Source organism: Callorhinchus milii, unplaced genomic scaffold, assembly GCF_018977255.1.
Source record: "Callorhinchus milii isolate IMCB2004 unplaced genomic scaffold, IMCB_Cmil_1.0 Scaffold287, whole genome shotgun sequence".
Taxonomy (NCBI): domain Eukaryota; kingdom Metazoa; phylum Chordata; class Chondrichthyes; order Chimaeriformes; family Callorhinchidae; genus Callorhinchus; species Callorhinchus milii.
The window spans coordinates 13,742-41,379 of NW_024705028.1; the positions used below are offsets into that span (position 1 = coordinate 13,742).

At 46.5% G+C, this 27,638-nt stretch overlaps 1 protein-coding gene across 1 annotated transcript; it reads left to right on the top strand.

Annotated features, from left to right (window-relative positions):
• The first annotated feature begins 6,952 nt into the window (after positions 1-6,952).
• LOC103184181 (arginine-glutamic acid dipeptide (RE) repeats a) lies at positions 6,953-26,362 on the top strand. Its single transcript, XM_042346061.1, has 11 exons — positions 6,953-7,130; positions 9,037-9,129; positions 9,507-9,706; positions 10,613-10,774; positions 12,028-12,141; positions 13,934-15,255; positions 15,584-15,806; positions 16,821-17,541; positions 22,251-22,394; positions 22,782-22,959; positions 26,185-26,362. Exons 3-11 carry the CDS (start codon positions 9,629-9,631, stop codon positions 26,216-26,218), a joined length of 2,976 nt encoding a protein of 991 aa, XP_042201995.1. The 5' UTR covers positions 6,953-7,130; positions 9,037-9,129; positions 9,507-9,628; the 3' UTR covers positions 26,219-26,362.
• The last annotated feature ends 1,276 nt before the right edge of the window (positions 26,363-27,638 follow it).

Sequence of the window (27,638 nt, forward strand, 5' to 3'; positions counted from 1 at the left end):
ACAGGGTGATGCTCTCTCTCCCCCCCGCCTCCTCTCCCCCCCCCCCCCCCAGCCAGATTTTTATACTTGCCAGCCAGTAGATAAATACAACCCTCATCCCTCATAAACGGGTGGCAAAGGACTGATTTGGTTTACTTATTCTGAGAAATATTTTTGACCGAGTCTGACATTAAGGTCGTTTTAAGCCACTGGAATAGCATTTGAGTTCTTCATCAATGTGTAGCAAGTATTCCTCGGTTGAAAGGTTTAACGGATTGGTTCCCAACAACTATTTGTCACACTGTCTGATCTCGATTTGGTGGTTGTCAGGTGGATACTAAAGATCTCACCACCCTTTAAAGAAAAGGGAGTTTCTCTTGGTGTCCGAGTCATTAATCCTCCGGATTAATTGGTTTTCCAACCTCATAATCCACTTCCCATGAGTTACCCGTAAAGCACTGGTCATGAGGCATTATTAAAATATGTAGGTTACTTCTTTATTTCAAGGTGTAAATATAAATCGGGCATTTTAGCTTTTGATGCTGTGAGCGAGCTATTCTGGAACATTGCTGGGATACAAGTGTAAATCAGCTTCAGTGTAAACTGCATTAAAATAGAAATGAAGCCTCTGCTATATTAAGAAAATCCACACTCGGCTATGGCCCAATAAAACCTAAACCATCAGTCAGTTCCTGCATTACTATAATAAAACAAACTCGTTGTGAGATCAGGCGTGACTTTAGCTGTGGTAAGGATGAACGGCCAATGGAGATGCACTGTCAAAAAGTTTGCCCTGAAATAAGGACGGGAATAAGTTGGATGAATTTCAACCCCAGTTCTTCTCCTGATGCAAACCTAACCCCTAAGATTGGCCTTGTGTGGTTCACGAGAAGTGTATAACGGAAGTTTAACTGAAGATAAATTGATTTCTAAACGTATTGCCCTGGCGCTGCGAAGCTTTTAAGGGTTAGTTCCACACCCAGATACACTGGGTTTGAGGCACATTGGGAGAGAAGTGTTTTATACTTTGTATGAATCGTTTGGGGTTATAGCAATACTTTACCTGGATTTAGAACCAGCGTAATGTGAATGGTGACAGCTACTAGAGTATCCCTGGACAGCACTGATGTTTGCCCGGTAAGTGGGCAAGTAAATAGAAATACTCAAATGCTGTACGAATACAGAAACAGGAGGAGGCCATTCAGCCCCTCGAGCCTGTTCCGCTATTCTTTTAGATCAGGGCTGATCTGTACCTCAATTCCAGTTACTCACCTTTGCCCCACATCCCTCGATACCCCGACCTAACAAAAATCTATCCACCTCAGTCTTGAAAATTTAAATGTATCCAACATCCACAGCCTTTTTGGGGAGAGAGTTCCAGATTTCCACAGCCATTACAGATTTCAGTGCTGACAAATCCTTGTACAGACCATTTCACTACCTTGGCCCAACCTCGACTGTTAATGAGCCTTGTGTCGATGTTGTAATTATGCACCATGCGCAAACACGTGCGGAAAAACCATGGGTGCCCTTAATTATGTAATTAACCCAAAGCGTAAAGAATGGGTTAGTTTCACATAAGTCGCATAAAAGACCCCAATGTGCAGTATCACTAAACAGTATACTGCCTACTTGTTTACTAAAGAGAATCAGGGTAATCCGAGGCACTATTATAACTATTATCGTATCTGTCTGTCGTGCTTCTCTGCTTTGTCGTGGCAGGACAGAATAATAATTGCCACATCTCATCCCCGGGTTGGGGGTTAGGTTTTTGCCAAAGTGTTGGATCAACAGAAATGAAAGGTCATGTTTAGACGCTCCAGACGTGCTCGCTAAGTACGGGCCGCGGGCTAACCTCCCATTCCCCTACTCCGCTCACTTTCTACGTCTCCTCTCGCACACTTTGTAAAAACCGTGCCTTGTCAGCTCCAGATTGAGCCGATGCAGAAGTCTCCAGTGCCAATTGCCCCCATTGCTTGGGGACGGGGCGGGGGGGGGTGGTGTTGGGGGGTTGGAGGTTTCAGAGCGCAGCGCGGAGGAGTCGGTCGGCAAAAAAATAATGGGTTTCGGTCCGTGCAGAGACATGAAATTATTAATTTTCACGTTCTTCCGTTTGACATTGCCTTGGGTGGAGAGCAGCAAAATCCCTCCAGAACAACAGAAGAGACTTTAGAAAAAAAATATTCTTTTTTTTGCTGTTGACAGCCTGCCTCCCTACAGAAACAGGCTTTTCCACAAGCCATCCTCTTTCTGTATTTTGCAAATAGATTTTCCTGTAGCTGCTGTCATTCAATTATCACCTCGGGAGATTTGAGGACATAACTGATGATCCTGTTAAACCACTTCAGCTGGGTCTACCGTCGATCTTTCATCCTTTCTATCTGCCGTCATTAAGCATAGCACAGCCTATGTGTATTTTATGGGGTGACCCTGACACATGTCAGGTTGATGTTCTGCAGGGATGATAGGATCGTGGCTTTAATGAAGAGCAGATAAATAGAAAAATATTTACCATAGGTAGACTTGTAGTAATTGCTTATGTGTTTTTTTTTAAAAAAAACCAGAGCCAAAACATTGTCCAACAGAGTCTGGCTGGAAATGTAATACTATACAAGTAAACATCTACAGAATACATAAAGGTTGATTTAAATTAAGCAAAATGACGCAATTCAGCTATACGTTAATACTAAAAGAATTGTGGCGCTTTAAGATTTGTGTCTTGTCCCATCTTTCCTTCTCAGGCCAGTAATTCATGTGATTTTTCTTTTGAAAGGTAATTATTGTCCACCTCCTTAAATCTATAATGCTACTTTAGTTGTATCGATTAACACAGAAAAGGAATGGAATAATTTTCCAGCAGACTTAGGGTAAGGCGCTATATCAAATGCAAGGATTAATATTATTATTGTTAAATGCAACTGACTGATCTCCGTTTGGTGGTTTTGATGTGGCGTTAGCATTTCACAAGAGCGTCACAAGTTAGAACCTCACAGATCTCTTTAATGAGGTTAAATATAACATGCTGCTCCACCACTAGAATTCAGCCTGTGCATTGAGGCAAGCGGGGTTGAAAAAGAGCTTGGACAGGAAAAGTGCAGCTCAAATGAGGTCAGATCTTGTAGGTTGGGGGTGACTGACGTGTGCCGATTATTGTACAAGACGTACTTCACGTTCTGCGATATGTTTCCTGACACTTGAGCCATTTACGTTGCACTTTTACCATTCAGGCACCTTTTTAAACCTCGGGGTCCACAGTTCGACCAAATTCGAGGATCTCAAAGTCTCCATCGGCGTGGTGGGCGATTTTTTTAAAAAAAAGAACAAACTTTGTGTTTTGTAGCGTCGAAAGGTTTCGAAGGGCTGCACAGGAAATTATGGTGAAGTGTAGTGACTGTTTGTGTGGTTGCGTCTATTTTTGGGTTCCTTACTAATGTAGTTTTGAGTGAGTGACAAGGAACTAATATATCTCCTTATCACTCATCTAAATCTAATGCGAGGTGTCTCAGATGTTTGGAAAATCAAAGTTTGATGAGGTTTTCTGTCTTCCTTCTTATTGATCCTCCAGTAATCCTGTTTCGAGTTACTGACTTGTAATTGGTATTCTCCGTGATGAGCTGCACAAATTCGGCGGCTTTGCAACAGTAATGAGCGGTCACCAAATCAACAAAGGGCAGTAGATTTTGTTTGGTTTAATCTTATTAAAATGCGTTCTAACAAATGGTTCTACTAATTGGAACATTTTCAGTCCTGAGTCAATGAGCACTTCTTTGATCAAGAGCTTCTGGTGCATTTTTACTTGTTCAATTTTGCATTTTATGTCAGCATGAAAAATAATCGGAAGATGCTAAAAGGGAAATACCATGTGCCAAGTAACGGTCCCGATGGATCAGGTCAATCAGCCTGAGTCAGAATGTCTCCTATTTTAGTGGCAAAGTTTCAGTCCGTTGACAATCAGTTATTTTTATTGCACTGCAAAGTCAGCCATCCTTGTACTCTCGATTCAAATCTTCTCCCTATTCATGAGACCTCCTGAACCAGAGAGTTTAAAATATTCTGAAAGAATTGCCTCCCCTGAAGCTGCTATTTTTGCCAAATACATTGCCCAACAAGCTTTTGGAAGTAGTTTTTTTTCCCCCCCAGATAACATCAAAAATGTTTGCTCTGCATCCAGTTGACAGCAATTTTGCTCCCAAGCAAAATGGACCACACTGGCTTTGTTGACAATTTGAGCCACGTTGTACAAAGCAGGTAGGTGAGCAACCGTGTCTGTCTCCAGAGGTCTCGGTTGGCTCTGTCCCTCCTGCTGGCTCAGGAGATCGCAGCTTCTCAAGACTTCCCATCGCGATCTCGACAAACTCCAGTGTGAATAAAAGCACGAGGCTTCTCGTGTCTGCGCTGGCAAGCACAGCTCTCACTCGGGAATCAGGGAAGATTCGTATTTCCATCGCTAGAACACTAACGCTTGCTCCAGAGGTCTGGGAAAAAAACAGCTCTTGATGGTAGAGTTTCCCCCCGCCGCCCCCACTAGGGACAAAACTCCCTTTTCCTTGTTTATCTTATAATGCTGCAAGGTAAATATCATTCATTGCTTGTGCCATAACCGGTTCTAAACAACCTGGAGTCCTGGAAGATGTTAGGGCTTTGTTTAACTAAGGCAAGTCCAGCCGGATACACGCACGCACAAACAACACTCACACACACCTGCTGCTTCTGTGTTTAAGGTTGGAGGAAGCTGATAAAGGTTGGGCTGTAAGCGCTGCGAGCTGCAGACGCTTTCATGCGAGATGTTTTGAACAATTTATTGCTTGCGAAATTCCTAACCGTCGTTTTGTGCTCTCGGTAAACCTCGTTTATTGAAGTTTAATCATAACACACACGGCAACGGGGATAAAAATGGCAGCGGAGTGGGGGGGTGGGTGGGGGGGGGGAACGTGTCTTGCGCTGTTAGGCACCGGAAACTAGGGTCTCATTACCCACTGCCCTTGCCAATAGCATGTATGCTTATTAGCTTGTATGCTCGAAAAGTGACAGCTAATTTGCCGGGATGCCTTTTTTTAAAAAAAAAGGAAAGGCCTTTTGATCAATGATTTGCTTGTGTTGATGTTTCTGCAGACTATTGATTTCCACAGTGGCTTTGTTCAGTAAATTGATGCACTGTAGGCTCAGGCTTTGTAGACATTTGATTAATGTCTAATTGAGTTTGTGTGTGTGTGTGTGTGTGTCGAAACTGGGAACCGTTCTGCTCCCATTTGTTCCTCTTTGAAGTTTGCCTGACATGTTCTTTTGTTTAAGCACAACCATCACCACCCATCTAGTTACCAATGTGTAGTTCCTAATCCGCCTGATTCACTGCACTTCAACCCGCGTGGAACCTTAAATCCCATTACAGCCGTGGAAGGCAGGATTGCTTACCAAGTCTGGACTGGGTTTTCGAAATCTTTTTAACACTCGCTTGCCTGAAAGTCCCGTCTCACTTATACTCACTCCAATCTGATTTTAACCAAACTCCGGCTCGAAATCGAAAGCAGGGCATTGACTCGATGGGCATCTTTTCACTGTATTTTTTGCCTCATCCAAATATTTATATGACAAACTTAAAATATCGTTATTTGGGGAGATGGAGGGTGGGGGGGGGATGTCGTTCTTAATTTATTTTTCACTATTAAATGTCAGTACCGTTTGATCTTTATACTTTTGGAAACACAGCCAGGATCGTGTGGTGGGGCTTAGGAAAACAAATTTGTTCCTCTGTCAGCCTCCCCTCCCCAACCCCTGAAGGCAAATATGTAACCAGGAAACGGTAAGGATTAACAGTCCATGTATTCAAGAGGAAGTTTGATGGTTTTAACAGGAAACTAGACCATCACATGAGGGAGAGGGGAATAAAAGAGTTTGGGGTGGGGAGTAAAGGAATGGGTGGGGACTTCTTTTGGTTGGAGTATAATGCTCGCATGGACTGGCCGGCCCGATGGCCTATTACCGTGCTGGCCGTACATTCTTTGCAAACCTTTGCACAATACTCTTTGTTAAATGAAACAATCGCTCGCGAATTACGTGCTGCTTCCTGGAGTTCGCGTTTCACTGACCCCGTAGCGTCAGAGGAAATTAAAGCACAGGTTGTTTTTATCCTTGAGGCAATGAGACCGGTTTCTGGGAAATGCGAGATTGAGGGACGTGGTGAGAAACTGAGATTGAGAACTACCAGAAGGATGGATTTGAGCCCAAAAATAATTGTGTTGCTGGTTTGCGCAGAGACAGCTGGTGGAGGGGTGGTGGGTGGGGGGGGAGAGAGAGAGAGGAATTATCCCAAGTACCCACCCCTGATCACTCTCCACTGACCTCTGCTGGAGATTCGCTTGTGTCAGTGTCTAACTCAGGCTCTATATCATCCCAAACCCCAGCTGCCGCTCCCTGTCAAGGCTCGAGGCTCACGTAAAGAACGGCCATTTGGCATCTAGAATCCTAGACTGTTACGGCACACAGAAACTAGCCGTTCGACTCCCCAAGACTGCGCTGGTGTTTTACTCCCATGTGAGCCAGCGAGTCTAGTCACGCTCTCCCCATTCCCTTTAATGTTCCACTTTTTCCAGCACTTATCCGATTTCCCCTTTCAAATCATTTATTTTCAACTTGCAATTCGGGTCACCGTCTAGAAGACGTGAACAGCGCTATATCAAACACAAGGATTATTTATTATTATAATTTACACAACGCACTTCACAAATTGAGGCGGGGGAGGGAGAGTGGGGCGCATTATTATCTGTATATCGCCCTTCAAGAAGGAGAATGTCTGGTTACGTGGGTGGTGCGGGGTAATGAGTTGAGCTTGAGTGTGTTCCTCGCAAAACAACTTGCGTCTGTGCCAGTACGTCAAAGGAATCTACACCCGCCCTCCGCGTCCATTGATATCCACATTTCGAGCCTGTCGAGTGGCTCCAGGTTCAGGGTTGTGTGATGCTCCTTCGCTGACAACCATTTTGCTGTGTTCCAGGGGGAGCTGGTGACATTTTATTACTACTGGAAGAAAACTCCGGAAGCTGCCAGTTCCCGAGCACATCGCAGACACCGCAGACAGGCTGTGTTCAGGAGGATCAAAACTCGCACAGCAACAACACCAGTGAATCCTTCTCGACCGCCGTCTGGTGAATTCTGTGAGTTCCGATCCAGTTTGGTTATTGATCCGAGCGGGGAGGGTGGGGGCGGAAGAGAGGGAGAGAGAGAGAGCGAGCACATTGAGGTCGGATGCCGATCAAATCATGTCGTCCATAACACCCCCCCCCACCCCCCCCCCGCCGCCCCCCGACTGGCAGGAAGCAGGGCCCCACTTGTCAACCCGCCGGAAGCCAAAATGGCCGGGGTCCAGCTGGTCATTGGGTCCTGCGTCCTAAACCTGTGCAGGTGACCCGGAAGTCGGCCAGTCTGACCTTCCCGTACACCAGCCGGTGTTTCGAAGTGGCTCTTGGAGTCAGCGCCCGCATTTTAGGTCGCTCTTTGGGGGTTCGTAAACATTGGGGTCGGCGTGGCCCCAAATCGAGCTACAAAGTGAACCCTCATTACAATACGAACGGTGTTCTTTAAGGTTGAGCTGTGGCACGTGGGTTATACCATGCCGGGGCCCTGGTTGCCCTTTCTCTGACAGTAATCGAGCTGCTCACGCAATGGCGGGCGCGCACAGGTCTCCAAAGGCCGCCCACGCGGGGCTGGAAAGTGAGCGTTCGAGCTGTCGCCTCTCCTCAAGAGCGATTGAGCTGCGGCAACGTCCAGGGCTTGACGAAAATCGTAGCCGAGGCCAGTCGTGAAACTGCTACTGCGTTGCTTCCCAAATCCACCGCAGGTTGGGCCTGGGGTAAGGGTATCGGACACGGGCCTCGACAGCTGCGGTATTGGAACTTTCTCAAGCCCCCGTTCGTCATGGGAGCGGTGCGAATTGCGGGTGCGGAAATCGCGAGCCGGGCGAGGACACGAAGCGGTGGGGGGGCGGGGCAGATACGCTGCCGTGTTCGTTTGTATTTTGAAAAGTGCCAGTCCGCCAGGGGGACTGTAAATTTCATTGACTCTGTGACAAGTTAACGGCGTGGCAGCTTGAACCGATCTGAAGAGATGCTGCGACTTGACAAATCGTTTCAAACACCAAGCTCACACACTGGCTCATAGTAATATACTAAAACCAAAGAATGTGTCTTCAATAGCGTGCACGAGGTACCGATTGAATATAAAGCTTGGCTTTGTTGGGAGTGCTCAGGATTTTGACTTGGAAGTTTGTTGGACTTCAACTCACAAGACCAACTGTTCAGCACTTCTCCCAGCTCAGTCACAGTCTGGGTTGATAGCGTCAGCCTCGACTGCCATCAGTGTTAGGGGATCTCACTGTGTTATCAGAGGTGCCGTCCTTCAGGCGAGACACTAAACTGAGGTCCCATCTGCCGGTTCATTAAAAAAAAATTCTGTGATGCTGTCTGGAAAGAGAAGGAAGTGGGTCCTCATGTTCTGACCAACACTCCGCTGCCTATGAAAAAAAAGTCACCAGACCTGCAAGCAATTACTGCGAATCTCTTGGCGACGTTTTGACGTATAAAGTGCTATAAAAATGCAGGTTCTTTTCTTTCTAAAGCCCTGGTTGTGCTAAACCGATTAATAAGGTTGTCGGCACTGTCAACGTACCATAAAAATGGTAGGTTTTTATGTAACAGGTAGAAAGATTTATCAGCGATAAAGGAGCAAAGTGCTATTGATTTTGTGGAGAAACTCAAACAGAATTTTTAATGCCAAGTTGCACACTCCTTTATTCCTCATAGTAAAACGGTGCATGTAAAATAATGCACATCAAACAAATAAATTAACCAGATGTATCAGTTTAGCGTCATCTTAAAATGCTTTTGGTGCGCCCATATAGCTTAGCTATAATTTGCAATTTTTCTAACGTTTTTCAAAGTCACGGTTCCTCGTCTCTGCAGCTCTCTTCCGAGTGTAAACTGATCCTCCACAGGGTGAAAAAAATCTATCCTCCACTACATTCGATCGTGTGCTTATTTCTGCTTCATTGATTTCTCCCCTTAGTGGATCTGAGCTCTGCCAGCGAGGATGACTTTGACAGCGAGGACAGCGAGCAGGAGTTGAAGGGTTACGCCTGTCGTCATTGTTTCACAACTAGTACGTGGGATTTTTCTTTTATACTACCATTAACGGCACAAAATTTCTGTCACTCAATCCACGATTGTTTGCGGGGACGTCGCTGTGCGCGATTGGTTTTTGCCCACGAAACACACAGTCAATTCACTTGACAGTGTATCCCGTGAAGCGCTTTGAGACGTCTCGAAGATGTGATCAGGCGCTGCATCAAATGCCAGGATTATTATTATATTAATGTTATTGAACTCAGCATTGTAATTATATGTATAAAATGACCTTGCTGGTGCATGTGTCATCTGTTGTTTTTCCTCTGTGTGTTTTTTTTTACGTTCTTACTGTCGAGGCGTCCTTCCTGCAAATCCTTGTGTAAAATGAGTTTTTATCGGAAAAAAAAACAGCCTCCAAAGATTGGCACCACGGAGGGAGAGACAACATACTGCTGTGTACAGAGTGTCGCATTCACTTCAAGAAGTACGCGGAATTGCCGCCGATCGAGAAGCCAGTGGACCCGCCACCATTTATGTTTAAACCAGTCAAGGAGGAAGAAGATGGTCTGAGTGGGAAACATAGCATGAGGACCAGAAGAAGTCGAGGCTTGGTATGAATGTCTTTGTTGTTCTATCTTTCCTTCGTCTGTCTCCAATAATGTGCAGACCTTCTGCAGAGAGAAAAAAAATCAATGTGCTGTGAACACGATTACTAGTTTTGTGCCGTTCTCCCCAAGTGTGTTTTAGGAGCTGTCGAATTAATAATCGTAGGTGCCACAGCACAGGATCCAACACCCAATAACCACTGAGTGCTTTGCTTGCCATTGACCTATATTTCAGCTTACTTTGTTTTTTTCCCCTCGTCAGATGAATTCAGCGGCAGCCATTAGATATTGCCGTGCTCCGAATTATTTTGAGACAGAAGTTCCCGACGATGGGAGGTATAAAAAGTTCCCCAACACGCTTTTTTTTTGCAGCTGGACATTAGCTCTCACTGTCCCAGTTGGAGCTAATGAAACATGGAAATTGTGAGGAACTCCTGCCTTTCCACGAGATCACTGAGGCTGGATTTCCAAATGCTTACAGCTCTAATCCATAGCAGGCAATGACCTCAATACGAAGCTCGATCTTGTTTTTCAAAAAAAAACGCAGCAGTGAGAGTAGAGCCTGGGTTAAACCGAGTTGAGTGATGATAGCTGAAGGCTAAGGCAGGTTCTAGACACGTGTTCAGAACTCTGGCAACTAAGGGTCACATAACTAATTGCTTTTATAAAACAGTATAGTTCACGTAAATCAGTTAAGCACGCAGACAGGAGACCTCTACGCTTAAACATAGCCCGTAAATTTTGCATTAAAATAAATGTTTAAGTCACCACTACATTGCAGGAGTGAGCTGGCACGTTTTTTGAATTGGCGACTGCCGCTGCTATAAGCTTGCTTATGGGTTGTTGTTAAACCGCCCGCCCGTCTCCGTATAGCTCTAATAATGATAATAATAATTTTATATTGTCGATTAGATGTCTTCACTGCGTAGTGGTCGTAAAAAGCTGACAGCCAGTCCTGACGGTAGAACCTCACCTATCAATGAAGACATCAGGTCCAGTGGGCGTAACTCTCCCAGTGCTGCCAGCACATCCAGTAATGATAGCAAAGCAGAATCTATGAAAAAACCCAGCAAGGTAATGTGCTGATAACGGTTATTTTCTAGTCCTAATTAACTCGCTACATTTGTCGAACCTCCTGAGAGAAGGGAACCTGTCTTAGCGAGGGGAGAGACTGGCTGTAGCAGGAGCACAAAATTGTGCATCCTCAGAAGGTGGTAGAAAACAGATTTTGTAATAATCTTATAATTAGGCAGCCTTTTATATATTTTCTTTTCTAAAACAAAAAAACCCCAACTTTTCAAAACAAAAGGAGGAAAACATGAGTGTGCACTTCACACGGTAAGTAAATGTTATGGACTGTCACTTAAGTGTCTGTTAATGGCACACGATATAACTGCATTTCATATAAGTCTCTGTTTTCTGTTGCGACTGTGTATATTGTTGTTCTCTGCTGTCTAAAAGTGCCTGGAATTCATATTTGTGCGATGCTTTTATGATAAAGTAAGTAAGGTATTATTTCCATTTGTCGATGGGTGAGTCACAAAGGGGTATAGGTTTGAGTTAATAGCAAAGAACTAAGGAGGCGGCGAGAAGAATCCCTACATAGAGGGCGATCGGAATATGGAATTCTCTGCTGCAAATTGCGGCTGAAACAGATCCCTAAATTCTTTTAAGTACACTTGAAAATAGATTATGGGGAACCAGCAGGATCGTGGCATCCATCAGATGATGTGGCTTACGTGGAAAAAAAAACGGTGCAGGCTCAAAGGACCAAATGGCCTGTTTCCGTGCTGTGGCACTCTTGACAATCTCTATAAACTGAATAAGAACTACTGAACGCCTTGAAATGATTGGCATCTGAATCTAACTGAAATCTGACCGTTAAGCGTTTCTACTACACCAAGACATATTGGTCTGTTTTTTTGGGGGGATGGGGGGGGGAGCTTGGATTTCTAATTAACACGTGGCTAAGGGTATTTGCGCTCTTTCCACAACGGATGCTGTAGTGGCTTGGGATTCCTGTGTCTGGCACTTGCTTGGTGACGATCTAAACTTGCTCTCCATCACCATCCCTCCCTAAAAGCATTGAGTATAAGCGAAATATTGTGGCAGAAAATTGCTTGCTGACTTCCAGAGTGTTAGAGCAAGACCTGGTGCTGTCTAACACGTCGATCAATGGCTCTGTACAGTTGTACAGATCCCTATTTGCTGCCGCAGTAAAGCACTGCTTTAAATAAAGTTCTGTCGAAGGATAAGTTCGGCCTTTTCACCAGTCGGTTTACTTCCTTGACCGAGCTGATGTCGGTCTCACTTCTTTTCCCCGGCAGAGGTCCAAGGATGACATATCGTCCCCATCGAAGAATGCCAAACGCCAAAGAGAGAAGACTGCCTCTGACACTGAAGAGCCGGAGAGATTGATTGCAAAGAAATCCAAAACACAGGTATGAAGGAAGAAAGGTACACAGTTCGTGCTTGTTAAGTGAAGGATTTGGACTCGCCAAACACCTTGAGCGCACGGTAAATGGCGCTAGGTAAATATCGCTGTTACATAACTACTGTGGAGACTGACAGGAATACCTGAATATAAGGAGACTTGGCTCCCAGCCTTTTACTCGGTTCCCAGGCATTGGTTTCTACATTAGCACGTACGAGGGGGCATTTTGATGTGCTCCTTTACACACTGCTGCCCAAGACATTGGGCAATTGGTCCAGTGAGACTGACGGTGATTGGACTTTGAAGTCAAATGCAAGGATTGTTGTTTATTTTTTCACTGCCAAATGAGTGGGCAGCCTTGTAGATTCCCAACCAGTGCTGCGACTTGGCCAACACGAGGGGTGTGTGAGAGCTTGACCCACCCACCCATTTCCCAGGTTGTGTGTCCAGGATCCTCCTTATCTAGCCCCACTAGGGATCAGGAACAGATCTGAGTGGAGGGACTGGACTTTCTGAGCTGCCATCTGCTCTTAAGAGAGCGTTTGTAGAAAAACAACTCGCATTAACATATTGCTGTTTGCAAGCAAGAATGTCTCAAGTCCTTTAACAAAGGGATGATATTGAAGAAACTGACCTTTAGCTGTTGTGGTTCGTTTGCGTATTCTGTTTACAGAAAGAGTTGTTGAACGGAGATGAGACTGGGCAGGCCTTGTATTTACAGGTCAAAAACAGCCCGTTTCCTATGAGCTAAATTTACATTGCTGAAACCCAGCATCTATTCCAAGCTCCCAATTTTTGTGTCAGAGGTGACAAACTGATTAAAGCATCGCTGTTGTGCGATAAGTGTTGAGAAGTCAAATTCACTGCCTCAAACGCAACCCTTTTTAGTTCAAATTTTTGGCTGCATTTGAAGCCGGCTTAAAAATTTACATATCAATATAATTACGGCTGGCTTCCCCCATTGTTACGGCTTGTCCTGTAATTTAGATGAATATATATCTTCCACACGAGACTCGGCCCATTGGCTTTAGCGCTCATTGTTAGTGGCAAATTGAAATGTTCCTTATTAATTGTCATTTCAGAATTGCTTTGGTGGAAAAAATCAATCATATTCGACGTGAAAGACCTGGATTCTTGACTTCTAATATTTTACTGTCGCATTTAAAGCTTTAATATCATTATTATTATTATTATTATTGCCCTTACAGCTCCAGTTTGACAAATCTGTTATCGTTTTGCTCTTGCGTGTTCTTGGGTGTCATCTTGGTAGCATTTGCCCCTGGGTCAGAAAGTTGCGAGCTCAAGTCTCTCTGTGTCGGGTCAGAGGTGTGAGACATTGAACTAAAGCCCCACCGGTACCTGTTCTTGACAATTATTACCACAAAGCACTTTTGAGATAAGACGTTTCACCCATAAAATATGCAGTCAATCCACTGTACAGTGGACTCAGTGAAGCGCTTTGAAACATTCTCAGCAACGTTAGAAGTCGCCGCGTAAAAATGCAAGCAACAATATTGTATCTTGACGCACAGCTTCATCAAAATCAATTCATTTATTTATTTTTTGCTTTCTGAACCTCCAATCGAGCAACAATTGGCAAACTGGACCCGTTGCAACTTTTGGGCACTTGCGACTATCGGATGGCGACATCTTTTTGCCCCTTGCGCAACTTTCTCAACCCGTTCCGTGCGAAACGACCGAGAAGGATCGCGTGCTCGTTAACAGGCTCTCGCTCTGTGACCGTTTTTTTTCTTCTTCTCCTTTCTTTCTTTCAATTCCTTTTTTCCGATTTACCCCAGGAGATCAGCAGGCCAAATTCCCCGTCGGAAGGCGAGAGCTCCGATAGCCGCAGTGTCAACGATGAAGGGAGCAGCGATCCCAAGGACATCGACCAGGACAACCGCAGCACGTCGCCCAGTATCCCCAGCCCGAGGGACAACGAGAGCGACTCCGACTCCTCCGCCCAGCAGCAAGTCTTGCAGTCGCAGCCCCCGGTGCATCAGGCGCCGTGCGCCGGGCTGCCGCCATTGGAATCGCCGCAGATGCCGCCTCCGGTGGCCTGCTCAGCTGCCTCGCTCGCTCAGCAGCTCTCCCCAGTCTCCCAGCCCCTGAGCCAGACACCGATCCACTCCCTGATCCTGCCCGCCCCACAAGTGCACCCCCAGAGGCTCCCGTCCCCGCACCCTCCCGTGCAGCAACTGCTGCAAACCCAGTCGCAGCCGCTGCCCCAATCCCAGCCTCCCCTCCACGCCCAGGTCCAGCCTTTGCCGCAGCACTCACTGCAAGCTCAGCCTCACATACAGCTTCCGATGCAGGGCCCGCCTTTCTCCCTTGCCGTTCAGGCCTCACAGGCGTCAGCCCAGGCGGCTTCCGCCCACCCCCAGCCACACGCTCCCGCCCCAACGCAGCCGCAGCTCCTGCCGCCCCCGCAAACGCAGCAACAGGCCCAGCCCCCCCGGGAGCAGCCTTTGCCGCCGGCCCCCGGGGCGATGCCCCACATCAAGCCGCCCCCCACCACTCCCATCACCCCCATCTCCAACCCGCAGTCGCACAAGGCCCCGCCTCACCACTCTGGACTCCCGCCGTTCCCGCAGATGCCTTCGAACCTGCCGCCCCCTCCGGCTCTCAAGCCCCTCAGCTCCCTCTCGACGCACCACCCTCCCTCCGTGCACCCGCCCCCGCTGCAGCTCATGCCTCAAACTCAACAGATCCAGCCTCCTCCTGCCCAGCCCCCGATCCTCACCCAAGCTCAGAGCCTCCCAGCCACGGCTGCGCACCCCCCGGCGCCATCCCACCAGGTCCCCTCCCAGCCCCCGTATCCCTCGCACTCGTTCATCCCCACGGGGCCTCCTGCGATGGCATCTCCAGCGGCACCTGCTCCAGCCACGTCGAGCGTGGCCTCCGTGCCCACCATTCAACCCACCCCGGCCGCTGTGGCCTCTGTGGCGTCCGCTGGGAGCTCGGCCTGCGCGGTCTCCGCCCCGTTGGCGAACATTCAGATTAAAGAGGAGATCCAAGAGGAGCCGGAGGAGCCCGACAGCCCCCCGCCACCTCCCAACAGGAGCCCGTCTCCAGAACCGACGGTTGTTAGCACACCAAGCCACGCCAGTCAGTCAGCCAGGTATGGCAAGGATTCTTTTACCGTTCAGTTATACTGGTAGCGGTGGAGATTAAATAAAGACATAGATATGTCCTTCTCCTTTACCTCCCTCCCTCCCTACCTACCTATTTACCTACTATCCTATTTATCCTATCGTGTCTATCCTGTTTGTGGCTGGCGCATTTCGCCCACAAAATATACAGTCACTACTCTTTACAGTATATCCTGTGAAGCTCTTTGGGACGTCTTGAAGACGTGATAGGGCGCTATACAAATTGCAAGTATTATTATTATTATTACCTATGTGCCTCATTTGAATTTTTTTGTTTTTGCTTTGATCTGTTTTTAGGTTCATCAAACATTTGGACCGTGGCTACAATTCCTGCGCGAGGACAGACTTGTACTTTGTACCGCTGCAAGGCTCCAAGCTGGCCAAGAAACGAGAGGAAGCAGTGGAAAAGGCCAGGCGAGAAGCTGAGCAGAAAGCAAGAGAGGAGAAGGAGAAAGAGAAGGAAAAGGAAAAAGAGAGGGAGAGAGAACGGGAACGGGAGAGGGAGGCTGAGAGGGCCGCGGTGAGTTTCCGTGCAGGGAGACGTTGAAATAATTCTCTCGGCAGAATTTATAACTCTCTCTGAAATATTAATGCAACCCCATTGTGTCCGCAGTTTATTTCTACAGTGGGTATTATTAACCTACTAGCGCAACGTGGTCATCCCTTGATATTGGATGCTACTCTTTTCAGCGAACCCTACGATACAAGTTGCGTCAGTCGAATTTCAGGCAGGAGGCACGCACTCAGGAGTCCTGTATCTCCGTGGTTAGAGCCCTCGCCTCACAAGCAAGAGACCTGGGTTCGATTCCCAGCAGGGGGCGAAACCTTGGGCAAGTTTCCTTACTCCACACTCACGCCTGATAATAGTCCTTTTAAAAAAAACAATCGTGGATTGGTCACTTCAATCCTCGACTGTTTGTGGGGACTCTACTGTGCGCAATTGGCTGCCGCGTTTCGCCCACAAATATACAGTCAATTCGCTTTACAGCCCATTCTGTGAAGCGCTTTGAGACGCCTCGAAGCTGTATCAAATGCAAGGATTATTATTATTATTATAAAATATGGAGGCTTCCCTAAACGGGCACTCACTCTGGCTCGCTCGTGTTCTGTGCGAGTGCAGTCAGCAAATTCTGTACTGCTTTTAGCTAACCCTGGAGACTTTTCAGAGGAAGGAGATCTCTAGTGATTCATTGCGAATCAAACAACCGGAGCCCCGAATCTTTTTGCACCCTTGTGCGATTTACCTGCAATGTTCATCAGATCGTAGAATTACACAGCACAGAAGGAGGCCGTTCGGCCCATTGTGTCTAAAAGTAAAGAGCGGTGTGAATTGATCCCACTCCCCCTCACTCGCCTGTAGCCCTGCAAACGTGTCCTCCCCAAATACCTTATCTACGTCTCTCTTGAGAGTTGTTACGGAATCAGCTTCCACCAGCCTTTCCCGACAGCTCGCCGCTGTGCGAAGGCATTTCTCCTCGCCTCCCCTCTTAAAATGTTCCAACCTGTTCCATTTTTTTCCTTTCTCTCTCGGCAGAAAGCGTCAAGCTCTTCCCACGAGGCCCGCCTGACCGAAGCTCAGCTCGTCGGGTCGGCCCACATGAGACCTTCGTTCGAGCCCCCGCCCACCACCATCGCGGCCGTCCCTCCCTACATCGGACCGGACACCCCGGCTTTGCGGACACTCAGCGAGTACGCGAGGCCCCACGTCATGTCGCCCACGAACCGGAACCACCCCTTTTTCGTCCCACTGAACGCCTCCGACCCCATCCTGGCCTACCACATGCCGAGCTTGTACAGCGCCGACCCAGCCATGAGGGAACGGGAGCTGCGCGAGAGGGAGATCCGCGAGCGGGAGATTCGCGAGAGGGAGTTCCGTGAAAGGATGAAGCCCGGCTTCGAGGTCAAGCCGCCCGAACTGGACGGCCTGCACCCGGCGGCTAACCCCATGGATCCGTTTGGACGGCACGGCACATTGACAATCCAGCCCCAAGCAGGAGCTCACCCCTTCCCACCGTTCCACCCCGGACTGAACCCGCTCGAACGAGAGAGACTCGCGCTGGCCGGGCCCCAGTTGCGGCCTGAAATGTCTTACGCTGATAGACTGGCAGCTGAGAGGATACACGCAGAGCGCATGGCATCGCTGGCCAACGACCCCCTCGCCCGGCTGCAGATGTTCAACGTAACCCCCCATCACCACCAGCATTCACACATACATTCTCACTTACACCTACATCAGCAAGATCCACTACACCAAGGTGAGTTCATCTGACCTCCATCCATTAAGCACCAGCCAAGACAATATCCTGTTAACGTTCAACAGACAGCAGTCCTTCTCATAGTAATGCGGCCAAAACTCCTATAGTTTATACCCACGTAACACTCTGGGAACCACAACTGTCCCGATTCCGACTCCCTGGGTAATGCCGGGTGCCCTCCAAATGTCCTGCTTCTTAAATTCGGTGTTACAAAATGTGAGGGTCTGGATTTACCAACATCCTTGTCACGACTACTTCTTTTTTACCAGTTGTAAAAGACCCAACAGTCGCAAGGCACGCGCAGGCAAGGGAGTGTTGTTCTCTTGAGATTTTGCCGCCAGTGGTGGAAGAAAGCGGTAACATCAGCAGAATCCTTCCGCTCGCAACATATACAGTCAATTCACTTTAGAATATACCCCCCCGTGGAGCGGTTTGATGCGTCTCGAGGACATGATAAGGCGCTATAGCAAATGCAAGGATTACTGTTGTTGTTATTCTTATCAGAGGCTAATCGATAGTGAGTAATAGGGCCAGGTTGACTTACTCTGATAAACATTGTGTGCTATGGACAGGCAAGTACCTGTTCCCCTTTTTTTAAGGAACAATTGAGGACGATGCCCTTTGCGATACTGAGTTGGCACCATTTGTGGTGACGCAAGCCGCCAAAACCAATGAGCGAGGCAGTCATTAACTGCGGTTTAATCCTCCCTAAGCGATGTGTGTGCTGTCTAAACCAGGTCACCTTTCCTTTTATTTCTCTTGATTAAAAATGGCCCACGTCCCAGTGGTTTAGGAAACAAAAACAGCGCAAATTGCCGTTTATGATGAAGAATCTTTGCTCGCCACGAGTCGAGTTGAGCGAGACATTTGGGATGGAGAAGTGGGTGGGGGGCGGAGGGTAGGAGAAGAAACCTACTCGCCGCTTGCAGGGTTAATCATTTTCCGCAAACGCTGGCTGGGAATGCTCCGATGTGTTTTCAGTGCAGAGCATTTTCACGTCGGAGGAATGAGAGTATCACTGATGACCCGTGGAATAAGTTTCCTGACCTCGGGGGGGAAAAAATGAGATGCCCGGGACTTGCGTATTTTGTTTCCTTGGCAACTCCAGTTAGCAGCGGATTAAACACTTCAACGCATTTAAGTTAACCCCTGCGGCACTGTGGCTAATCTGCCGAGACACTGAATTGACTGAGGAAAAGCGTGGCGGTGGAAACATATTCAATAACAACTTTCAAAAGGGAATTAGATAGGTACTTGGACAGGAAACATTTGCAAGGATATGGGGAACGAGTCGGGGAGTGGGACTGATTGGGTAGCTCTTCCAAAGAGCCGGCACGGGTACCCGTGGTCCGAATGGCCTCCTCCTGTGCTGTAATAGTCTATGATTCTAAAACCATCCCAACAGGCTGATGCGGCAGCTATTGAGCTCGAAGCCTGGTGATTGCATCGTTAAAAACCTGTTCGGTTCTGAACACCAAAATTTACAGTCAACGCACTTCACAGTGTATTCTGTGAAGTGCTTTGAGACGTTTTGAAGATGTGATAAGGCGCCACATCAAATGCAAGGATTATTATCATTATCTTCAGATTACTGTCTTCTCAATATAGATTAAATATTTGAAGCCCCGCCTGAAACCTTTCCTTTTCGACCGTGCTTACAGCCACCTTCCCTCCCCCCCACTCCCCACCGGCTCGGAGTCAGGCTCCGCCACTTTAAGCGCTCTGAGGCGCTACACTGCCCGGGGGGGGGGGCGCTGTATAAGTGCAAGTTGTTTGTTGATGAAATCGCCAGTTTGCGGGGTTAAAAAAAAAATCCTCTCCCACGGAACTTTATTTCAAAGAAAAAAATTAAGTGCCGTTAAGTTTTCTTTCTCAAACAAAATTGGGGATGATTAATTGATTAACAAAATTACATAACTGGAGTCACAGGCACTTCATTCTGTGTCGATGGTGCATTTCGCAACTCCCACTTAGCAGAAACTGCTTAGCTTAACAGATGTGGAGCGTGGGAGGAAATCTCGAGAAGGCATATTCAACACTGAGATAAGTGCCTTTGTGTACCATTATAGAATCAGATTTTTCCTCTCGCCGTCTAAATTGTCAGTATGCAGCGTTCAAACTGGATAGAGCGTTATGAGAACATAGGAACTGTTTTATAGGTTCCATATACATCCATTCAGCAATTTATTAGAGTACTTTGAATCTTCCCCCCCCCGCCTTCTTTCTTTTTTCCTTTTAAGATTCGAACAGGGGAGGGATTCATTCAGTTGTTGCATCCTCTAGGAAGAGTCATGAGAATTCAAGACAGGCAATTAATTCTCTTATAACTCAATATTGCTGCATAATATTTGCTAATATCCACATATCCTTTCCCAAGCTGGCTCTCTGTAATTCTTCTTGTTCCAGTGGAAATGTTTTTTTTATGTACGTAAACCCTTTTTTCTTCTGAGTTAATATGATTCCAAAGAGGAAGCTATTCTGCCCACTGGTCTCTATGGGAGAGGGTTGATATCTGTGCTCGTCAACATGAGGATCAGGCAGACATGATATCCAATGACTTATCAGCCGAGGTTATGAACTGAATTCTTTCCATGTGGGGGCTTGAACCAAACAACCAATACGCAAAGACCAGAGTGCTGTCATATTGCCCACCTGAATGTCCTTAGCTGGTCTTAAACCCACTCTATTCTCTCTCTCTCTCGCTGAACTGTGGCTGTAGGTGAGGCTTTTGTTTGGCACAAGCGTGGAGAAAATCACAGAACACTCAAACTATTGCAGTCTGTCTCAGCTATCACCGTCAGGGAAATCGGAATGAGCAGCAAATCGATGAGGATGTGCAGTTCATTGGCCGACTATTTGGACTAGGTTTAGTTTAAAGATTAGGTTGGGTTTGAGCCAGGATAGATTAGGTAAATTTTACCCCGATTGTTGAGATCTTAATGAAAAGGAGCAGAAACTATCTGTCCATTTTGTGAGGGACACAGCATGAAGGTGTCCTTATGGCGTATCATAATGTCAAATAATAGTAGGAATTGCACATCATTTCATAATTCCCATTTACATTCTTGTAAACTAATCCCTCTGATCTAAGAATGGTTTGTGAAATGATCATTCTTTCATTTTTTTTTTACCCTTTTTAAGAAACTAATTAAACGCAATTTTTCTTAAAGCGGTCTCAAAACCCTCCGCTCAATAACTTCCCAGGGCCCAGTTGTGGACAATTATGTGGATTGCCGGAATTGAATGCAAAATCTGAAGTTTGCCATTTACTCCCTTTTTTTCTGCTTTATTAGTCTGAGATCCCCATTTAAGTTTCCTTCCCTACTTAATTTGAATTACCATGTTCAGCTAAGTGCTATGCCATTACAGTGAGCTTTGCTAATACAGTAATGTCTGGCGTTATTAAAGTGCTGATCTCAGCCTAAAGTAAGTCCTTGTGATGTCCGTATCTGCATCATATATACTAAGCACCTTGCGTTTCGCCCACAAAATATACAGTCACTTCACTTTCCAGTATATTCTGTGAAGCGCTTAGAGACGTCTTGAAGACGTGACAAGGCACTATATGAAATGCAAGGATTATTATTAGTAGTAGTATTATTGATGTGCTGCCTAGGTAACGTCTCATCTACACTTTGCTGTATGCATATTACAGCACACTGCAGCCCCGAGTTAGCAAGCAAGGCTTTATTTATTTTAAATCCCAATTTCACCGGGTTTCATGAGGCCTTACACATGGGGAGGGTGCGTTCTATTGTCTCGTACATCCTGCACAAGATTTAAGAAATTTAATTAGTGGGAAAAAAAGAGCAAAACATCAGCCAAGTAATCAGTCGAGAATCAATCTGGGGCGAGGGAGCGTTGAGTTTCCGCATCTTGATGACAATCAGTTTATGCAAGTAAACCACATTCAATAAGGCGGGTTTGTTCCAATGGACATTGTTGCATCACAGATGCCATTTGCGTGTGCACAAAAAAAATCCTGCTTCGATTATTAGTCTTTTTTGCTAAGCTGCTCCTTTCTGTTTGTGGATGCATTTGTCCGCCGTGTGGAGCCAGCGATGGAATATCAAACGGCTAACGTGAAATCGGATGGTAGATCACGGGTCCAGATCTAAATGATTTTCTGGACTTTTCAAAATATTCCGCGTCGATTTGGGTAGATGCGAAGAATTTCATTTGCCTCCACAACCGGTGCGATAAGAGGGCTGAGCGAAATGCCTTTATCACGCCGAAATTGCGTGACTCTTTGAGAATGTTCCCGTCGTCTTGATCTTTGATGTTTGTAAACACTGAAGCATCCATTCTCACGGTTTCATTTTATTTTGGGGGGGAGTGGGGGGAATACTTTGAAGGTGCTTGCCTTGCTATTTGATGCATTGCACAGTAGCCCCTCTCCCTGCCCGCAGTCACCTTATCAGTTGTTGGTCGATTGGCGGTTCGCTTTTCCAGGGGTAACAGTCCCTTCAAAACGCACAAATATATAAATTTGCTCCCTCAACCCACCGCTGTTCTTGTGTGGGGGGGGACGCCTCTGTGCGCAATTGGCTGCCGCGTTTCACCCGCAAAACGTACAGTCGCTCCACTTGACAGTGTCTCCTCGAGACGTCTCGAAGGCGCCGTATCAGATGCGAGGATTATTATTATTATTATAATTTCTGGTCCTGCGGTTTCTGATGGAATTTTTTTTTTTTCTCTTTGCAAACCAGGTACAGGAGGTGTGCATCCCCTCGTGGATCCCTTGGCGGCCGGGCCTCATTTGGCTCGCTTCCCCTACCCACCAGGTGCAATACCCAACCCACTGTTGACCCAGGGTCCCCACGAACACGAAATGCTCAGGCATCCGGTCTTCGGTAAGAGACAAATCCGCTGTTGCTGCCTTTTTTTCATGATAGCAGTCCATCCCGAGGTGAAAGGCGCTATATAAATGCAATCTGTTGTTGTTGTTGCATTCTTAGTATGTTGCGGTTCGGAGGGGTTTCGGGATGGAATTCCAGAGAACGGGGTCAGAATGGCAGAAAGCCCGCCTGCTTACCGATGGTGGGGACGTGAAGCAGGCAGGTGTTTGCTGAGCGAAACGAGCAGCCAGGACAGTAGGGAACGCACTTTCCTTTCAGGACAACGTGTTTGATAACGAGTGTCGTTTTTCTACGGGGCATTTTTTTTGTTTTTAACAAGCTCCGAGAATGACCCCCCCCCCCCCCCCCACCGGGCGTGACCTCTTACGCGTCTCTTCGCAGGGACACCGTACCGAGACCTGCCAGGCGCCATCCACGCTCCCATGTCAGCCGCCCACCAGCTGCAGGCAATGCACGCCCAGTCTGCAGAGCTACAGAGATTGGCCATGGAACAACAGTGGCTGCACGGACACCATCACATGCACGGAGGCCCTCTTCCCGGCCAAGAAGACTATTACAGGTAGGCAGTGCGGGCACCTCGCAAACGGTGTGCGGTATGTTCTCCCTCTCAATAGAACGTGCATTTGGTATTTCACAGATTAAAAACTTAACCGGCTGTAGTTTCGGGCTGCGGAATGCTGCGAAATTAAAATAACACAAGTAGCCCCAGCGACCCGGTGTAGCCAGCGCACAGATAGTTCACGAGCCTAGCGTCCAAATTTACATCTGCCGATTCTCAATTGATGAGTTTAGGGTTATTTTGTGGAAGGGTTGGGGTTGTGGCCGGGTTTGGGGGGGAAGGAAGGGGGTGGAATCACGAAACGAAGGCAAGATCCTTTCCTGGAGGAGGGCAGAAAGGACCATTTGTGAGCTAGTTACCCCCAGCAGTCCGTCAAGGGCAACAGGGGAGAGATTGGGGTGGGGGTGGGGCGCGGGGGAGTGGAGCGTGGAATGATTCAGGTGGAAGCTTAGAAGAGTGAACATGCAACAACGGGCAAAGGGAAAAATGGTCTCTTTTGAACGGCGATACTGCAATTTTCCTGCACAAACCCTACAAAATACATCCCGATTGTGGGTTAGGCGAGTGGCTTGTTCAGTTGCAGAACGATACCTTCAGTATCCCGTCAGTACACCGTCCAGTTTGTGTACCGAAGGTTACATTGAGAGGAGCTGCTCCGAGCTAAATAGCACAAACAAAACACTGTCGTTCAGGTTCAACCTTTTATTTTGTTTCAACTCCCCCATCCCCCAAAAAACCCCAGCGTAGCTTAACAACTTACTTTTATCTTCCGAAGTTGAGATCACTCTCAATCGAGAAGTAACACTTTTTTTTGGGTCAGGGACCACATTTTGGATTCACAGCGAGAGGTTTATTTTTTTCCTATACTTTTCTCCGCCCCCCCCCCCCCACCTCCAAACTCTTCCCTTTTCCGGGCTACTCATCCATAGGTGGCAGTCACCTCTAGCCCAAGTGGCCTTTATTCACGTGTGAGCATTGGCAGTGTTGGAAAGTGTTTACACCTTGGAAGGGCAATTGCAGTTTTATCACAAGCTGTACAAATGCACACTTTTTAGTGGGGTCCCTGAATCACAATTAGGCGAAAACCCAGAAGAGGCATCTAGGGTCCCCACTCCCGCTCACTCCACAGTGCGAAAAATACATAGGTGTTTATGCCAGGATAAGCTCGGCTACCCCTCCCCCCCGCCCACCACCACCGCCACACACATCACCCAGCCCAGCCCAGTCCAGCCCGCTGGCACAACATTGAACCAAATGTCTGCTTGGGCAATATGGCAACCAAGCTCCTGTGAAGCCATGCTCCAGTAGGAGTCATTGAGCTCATTCGCGGAGGAGAGAAAAATTGGAAAACATTTTTTTAAAACAAAAAAACAAACACACACAACTTAATAAGGAACCTTCCTCTTCTCATGAAACTCTTGATTCCTTCCAATATTAGGCGAGGTGAAAACCATAGCTGCATCCGTTTATGCTCCCATAAACACTGACTTGTGAACTCAAATGAGGTAAAGACTTCATTAGATTGCAACAAAACTTGTAAGTGACTTACTCATTAGATCCTGGATTTTTGTTTCAAAAAATTAGTCTGGTGGGAATTTTTCCCTTTGTGTGCATTCGATCTCTCGCGTAGCCCCTAATGCATTTGGCTAAATTAGCGGCGTGCCCAAAAAAAAAAGAGAGAAACGACCAACAACAAAAAAAAAATAGCGCTGAAAAACATTTCGTGCAAAACTGCAAATCTTTAAACGGGCAGCTGAGCACTAAAATTGCGCCTGGCCTATTCAGCCTGTACCGAACCAACCTTTGTGCTACAACTAAATTTTTGAAACTTTTTTTTAAGGCTACAATCGAAGACATTTGCATGTCTGTGTTTCCTTTCTTCCTCATGGCATTTTTGACTGCATTCTGAATGACTTCCATAACATTCTCTCTCAGCTGTATTTTCATGTGGGAAGGTGGGGGAGGTCAAAGACCCATCCACCATGTTTCAAATTCTAACGTAATCTTCGGGATGTGTTCAGCTGGACTGTTGTGTGAGAGGGTTTTTTTTTTTTTGGGTGGTTGGGGGGGTGGGGAGGGGGGGGTGGGGGGCAAGTGGGTGGTTGGTGAGAGGAGCCGGGGAGGGGAGAGAGTTCAGTATCCTTCTTGCCTTCGTGGCTGCAAGATTATTTTTCTCGTTTGTGCTTTCTTTGGAAGTTAGAACGCTTGAGACGAATGTAGAGTCACACTCGGTTTCGTTCAGTCCTACCGGTGACTTTTAACAGTGGCCGAGCAGAGTTGGATGAAAACTGCTAACGTTCTTGATGTGCTTTGACTTGATTATTGTTCTTTTATTTATATATATATATATATTATTTTTTAAAAAAAACACTGATGTATTTCAGTGAACAAGTTCACTACCATCCTGCGATAAAGCAACCTTACGCTGGGCTGAAAGTTCTTGGGGTTTTTTTTTTTGTCAAATGCAGGCAACCTGCCATGACTAGGGGAGACAGGGAGTGTGTGCTCCGATTATGATTCGGTCTTATCATTTTCACTGACTTTAAATTTGAGCCCAGGTAAGTCAGCACAAACATGGAGTCTCCCACCTCACCTCTCACTCCCTCTCCCCTCTCACCACCTTATCTCCTGTAAGCTGACTCCAGCTGACAAGAGCTTTCCACAGGTCCTGGTCTGCCCTCTGCTCCCACATCCCAAGTGGCTGTTCTTAATGCGTGAGGGCCAAGACAGGGGGTGTCAGCAGACTGACAGAGAGGGGCGTTATAGCTGAGCTCCATCCTGACTGACCTCACCTGATGTCTTTTAACGCACAGATCCTCCAGCCATTTGATGGCGATCAGAATCAGGGCAACACTGGTGTTTCTGTCTCTCTCTCTCTCTCTCTCTTTCTCTTTCTCTCTCTCTCTCATTCTCTTCCTTATCCCAGAATGATTGAGGCCGCTTGCAGTAACCATTCACCTTTGGGTTGAGCTTAGATAGTGCAGAACTCAGGGGGGGGGGGGCGGTGGGGGGAAATTGATCCTGGGATCTTCCGTGTGTGTCTGTCTATCTGGCTTTTACCAGTCGAGTCACCAGAGGAACTGTGTTTTTTTGTTAATCGTAACATCTCGAAAGGCATGAAAATGGAATGCAAAAAAAAAAAAAGCAAAACAAAACAAAAAATGCCCTCCGCCGAGGAGTTTACTGTTCCTATAACTTTTTCCCTTTTTTTTCTTTTGCTTGCAGTCGGCTGAAAAAAGAGAGCGACAAGCCACTATAAACCCCCGAAGGGCCCATTCACTGGGAACAGAGGCCATTTCGAACAGTTCTTTGGAAGGAACTTAACATTTCACTCTGGCATCCTGCAAGGATGAGGAAAAAAAAGAGAGAGAGAGAGAGAGAGAGAGAGAGAGAAAGGGAGGAGGAAAATCTTGTTGAAAATATTTTTTTTTCAAAAGGATCGTACAACTTTATTTTGTAATATTCATCTGTAGAAGGAGATTATTTCAAGGCTGGCTATGGATCTTTGCACGTCATCATATTCTGTAACTTGGGAGACTGGAAGCTCACATTTCCTTATGCTTCCAGCTGCTCATTTAGCGGTACTAGACTGAAATCCAAATGTCACTGCACAATACAATCTAACCTTTAAATGAGAAAGCAAAACAGAGTAAGTTTGAAGTATAAGTACTATAGTACATTTTATGATTCCTCGAGTAATATTTAGGATATCGTCTCAACTCAAATCTGTGGCATGGCTTTTGAGTTTGTAAATATCAACAGAAATTAACCTTGTACGTAAAAAGGATTAGTTGTGGATTTCTCATGGGATAACAGATTGCAATGCTAAGTGTTTTAAAACAGCTTTAGCTCCTTTAATTAAAGGGGACGTTAGCTGTCTGGTGATACAAATGTTTCCTCTGAAATTGAGTGGGGTCTTTTGATGTGTCTAAACAACCTGAACTCGGTTGGCCAACAAAATAAATGTTTCCTGATTGAATATTTCTTGATTTACGGCAGTGTGACCGACCAGGGGTTGGCCAACAAGATGTTTCTTGATTGACTATTTCTTCCAATTACGGCATAAATCCTACGTATGCTATTATGTTACTTCTATGATTATTTTGTCGGCCGATGCAAAAAGTTCAGCCGCCACTGGTCTCAGTAGCAGTGGCATGCATCAAAAAGGTTGCAGGGTTTGCGTCCCAGATGAACACCAACCAACGCAGGTTTTAATATTGATTTAAGGAAAAAGAATTGAAGGCTTCACTATCATTGGTGTATTTTAACCATCGCTGGGGTGGATATGCGATTCCCCTGCTTGTCAGCAGTGCAGACTGTTACTAGACTGAACTCTTGCCAGGAACAGCACGAAACAGACGTGGGCTTTCCGTGCTATTTTAAAACACAAAAAACACACAACACCCGAAAAAAAAACTTTTTAAAACGAAAGTTCCCTATTCGAAATATTTAAGAGACGGAAGATTCTTTTATCTCGGTTTTTATAGTCATTTTAGGATTTCATATTTTTTAAAACGAAAGATTAACGCATTGTAAGAAACGAGACTTTTAAGCTACTTTTATATTTGGTGCTTTTAACTGTGCTTGCTCTCCAGTACACCTTTGCTTTTTACATTGAAACTCGAGTATTGCACGGAACTGTGGGTTTGTGGTGTTTTGTTTGCCAACCTATGGGCGGT

Excerpts from the sequence above, each read along its gene's own strand:
- LOC103184181 (XM_042346061.1), top strand. The coding sequence starts at position 9,629 with ATGTTTAAACCAGTCAAGGAGGAAGAAGATGGTCTGAGTGGGAAACAT. Across the intron at positions 10,775-12,027 it reads CTATGAAAAAACCCAGCAAG|AGGTCCAAGGATGACATATC; the intron begins GTAATGTGCTGA and ends TTTCCCCGGCAG. Across the intron at positions 15,256-15,583 it reads CACGCCAGTCAGTCAGCCAG|GTTCATCAAACATTTGGACC; the intron begins GTATGGCAAGGA and ends ATCTGTTTTTAG.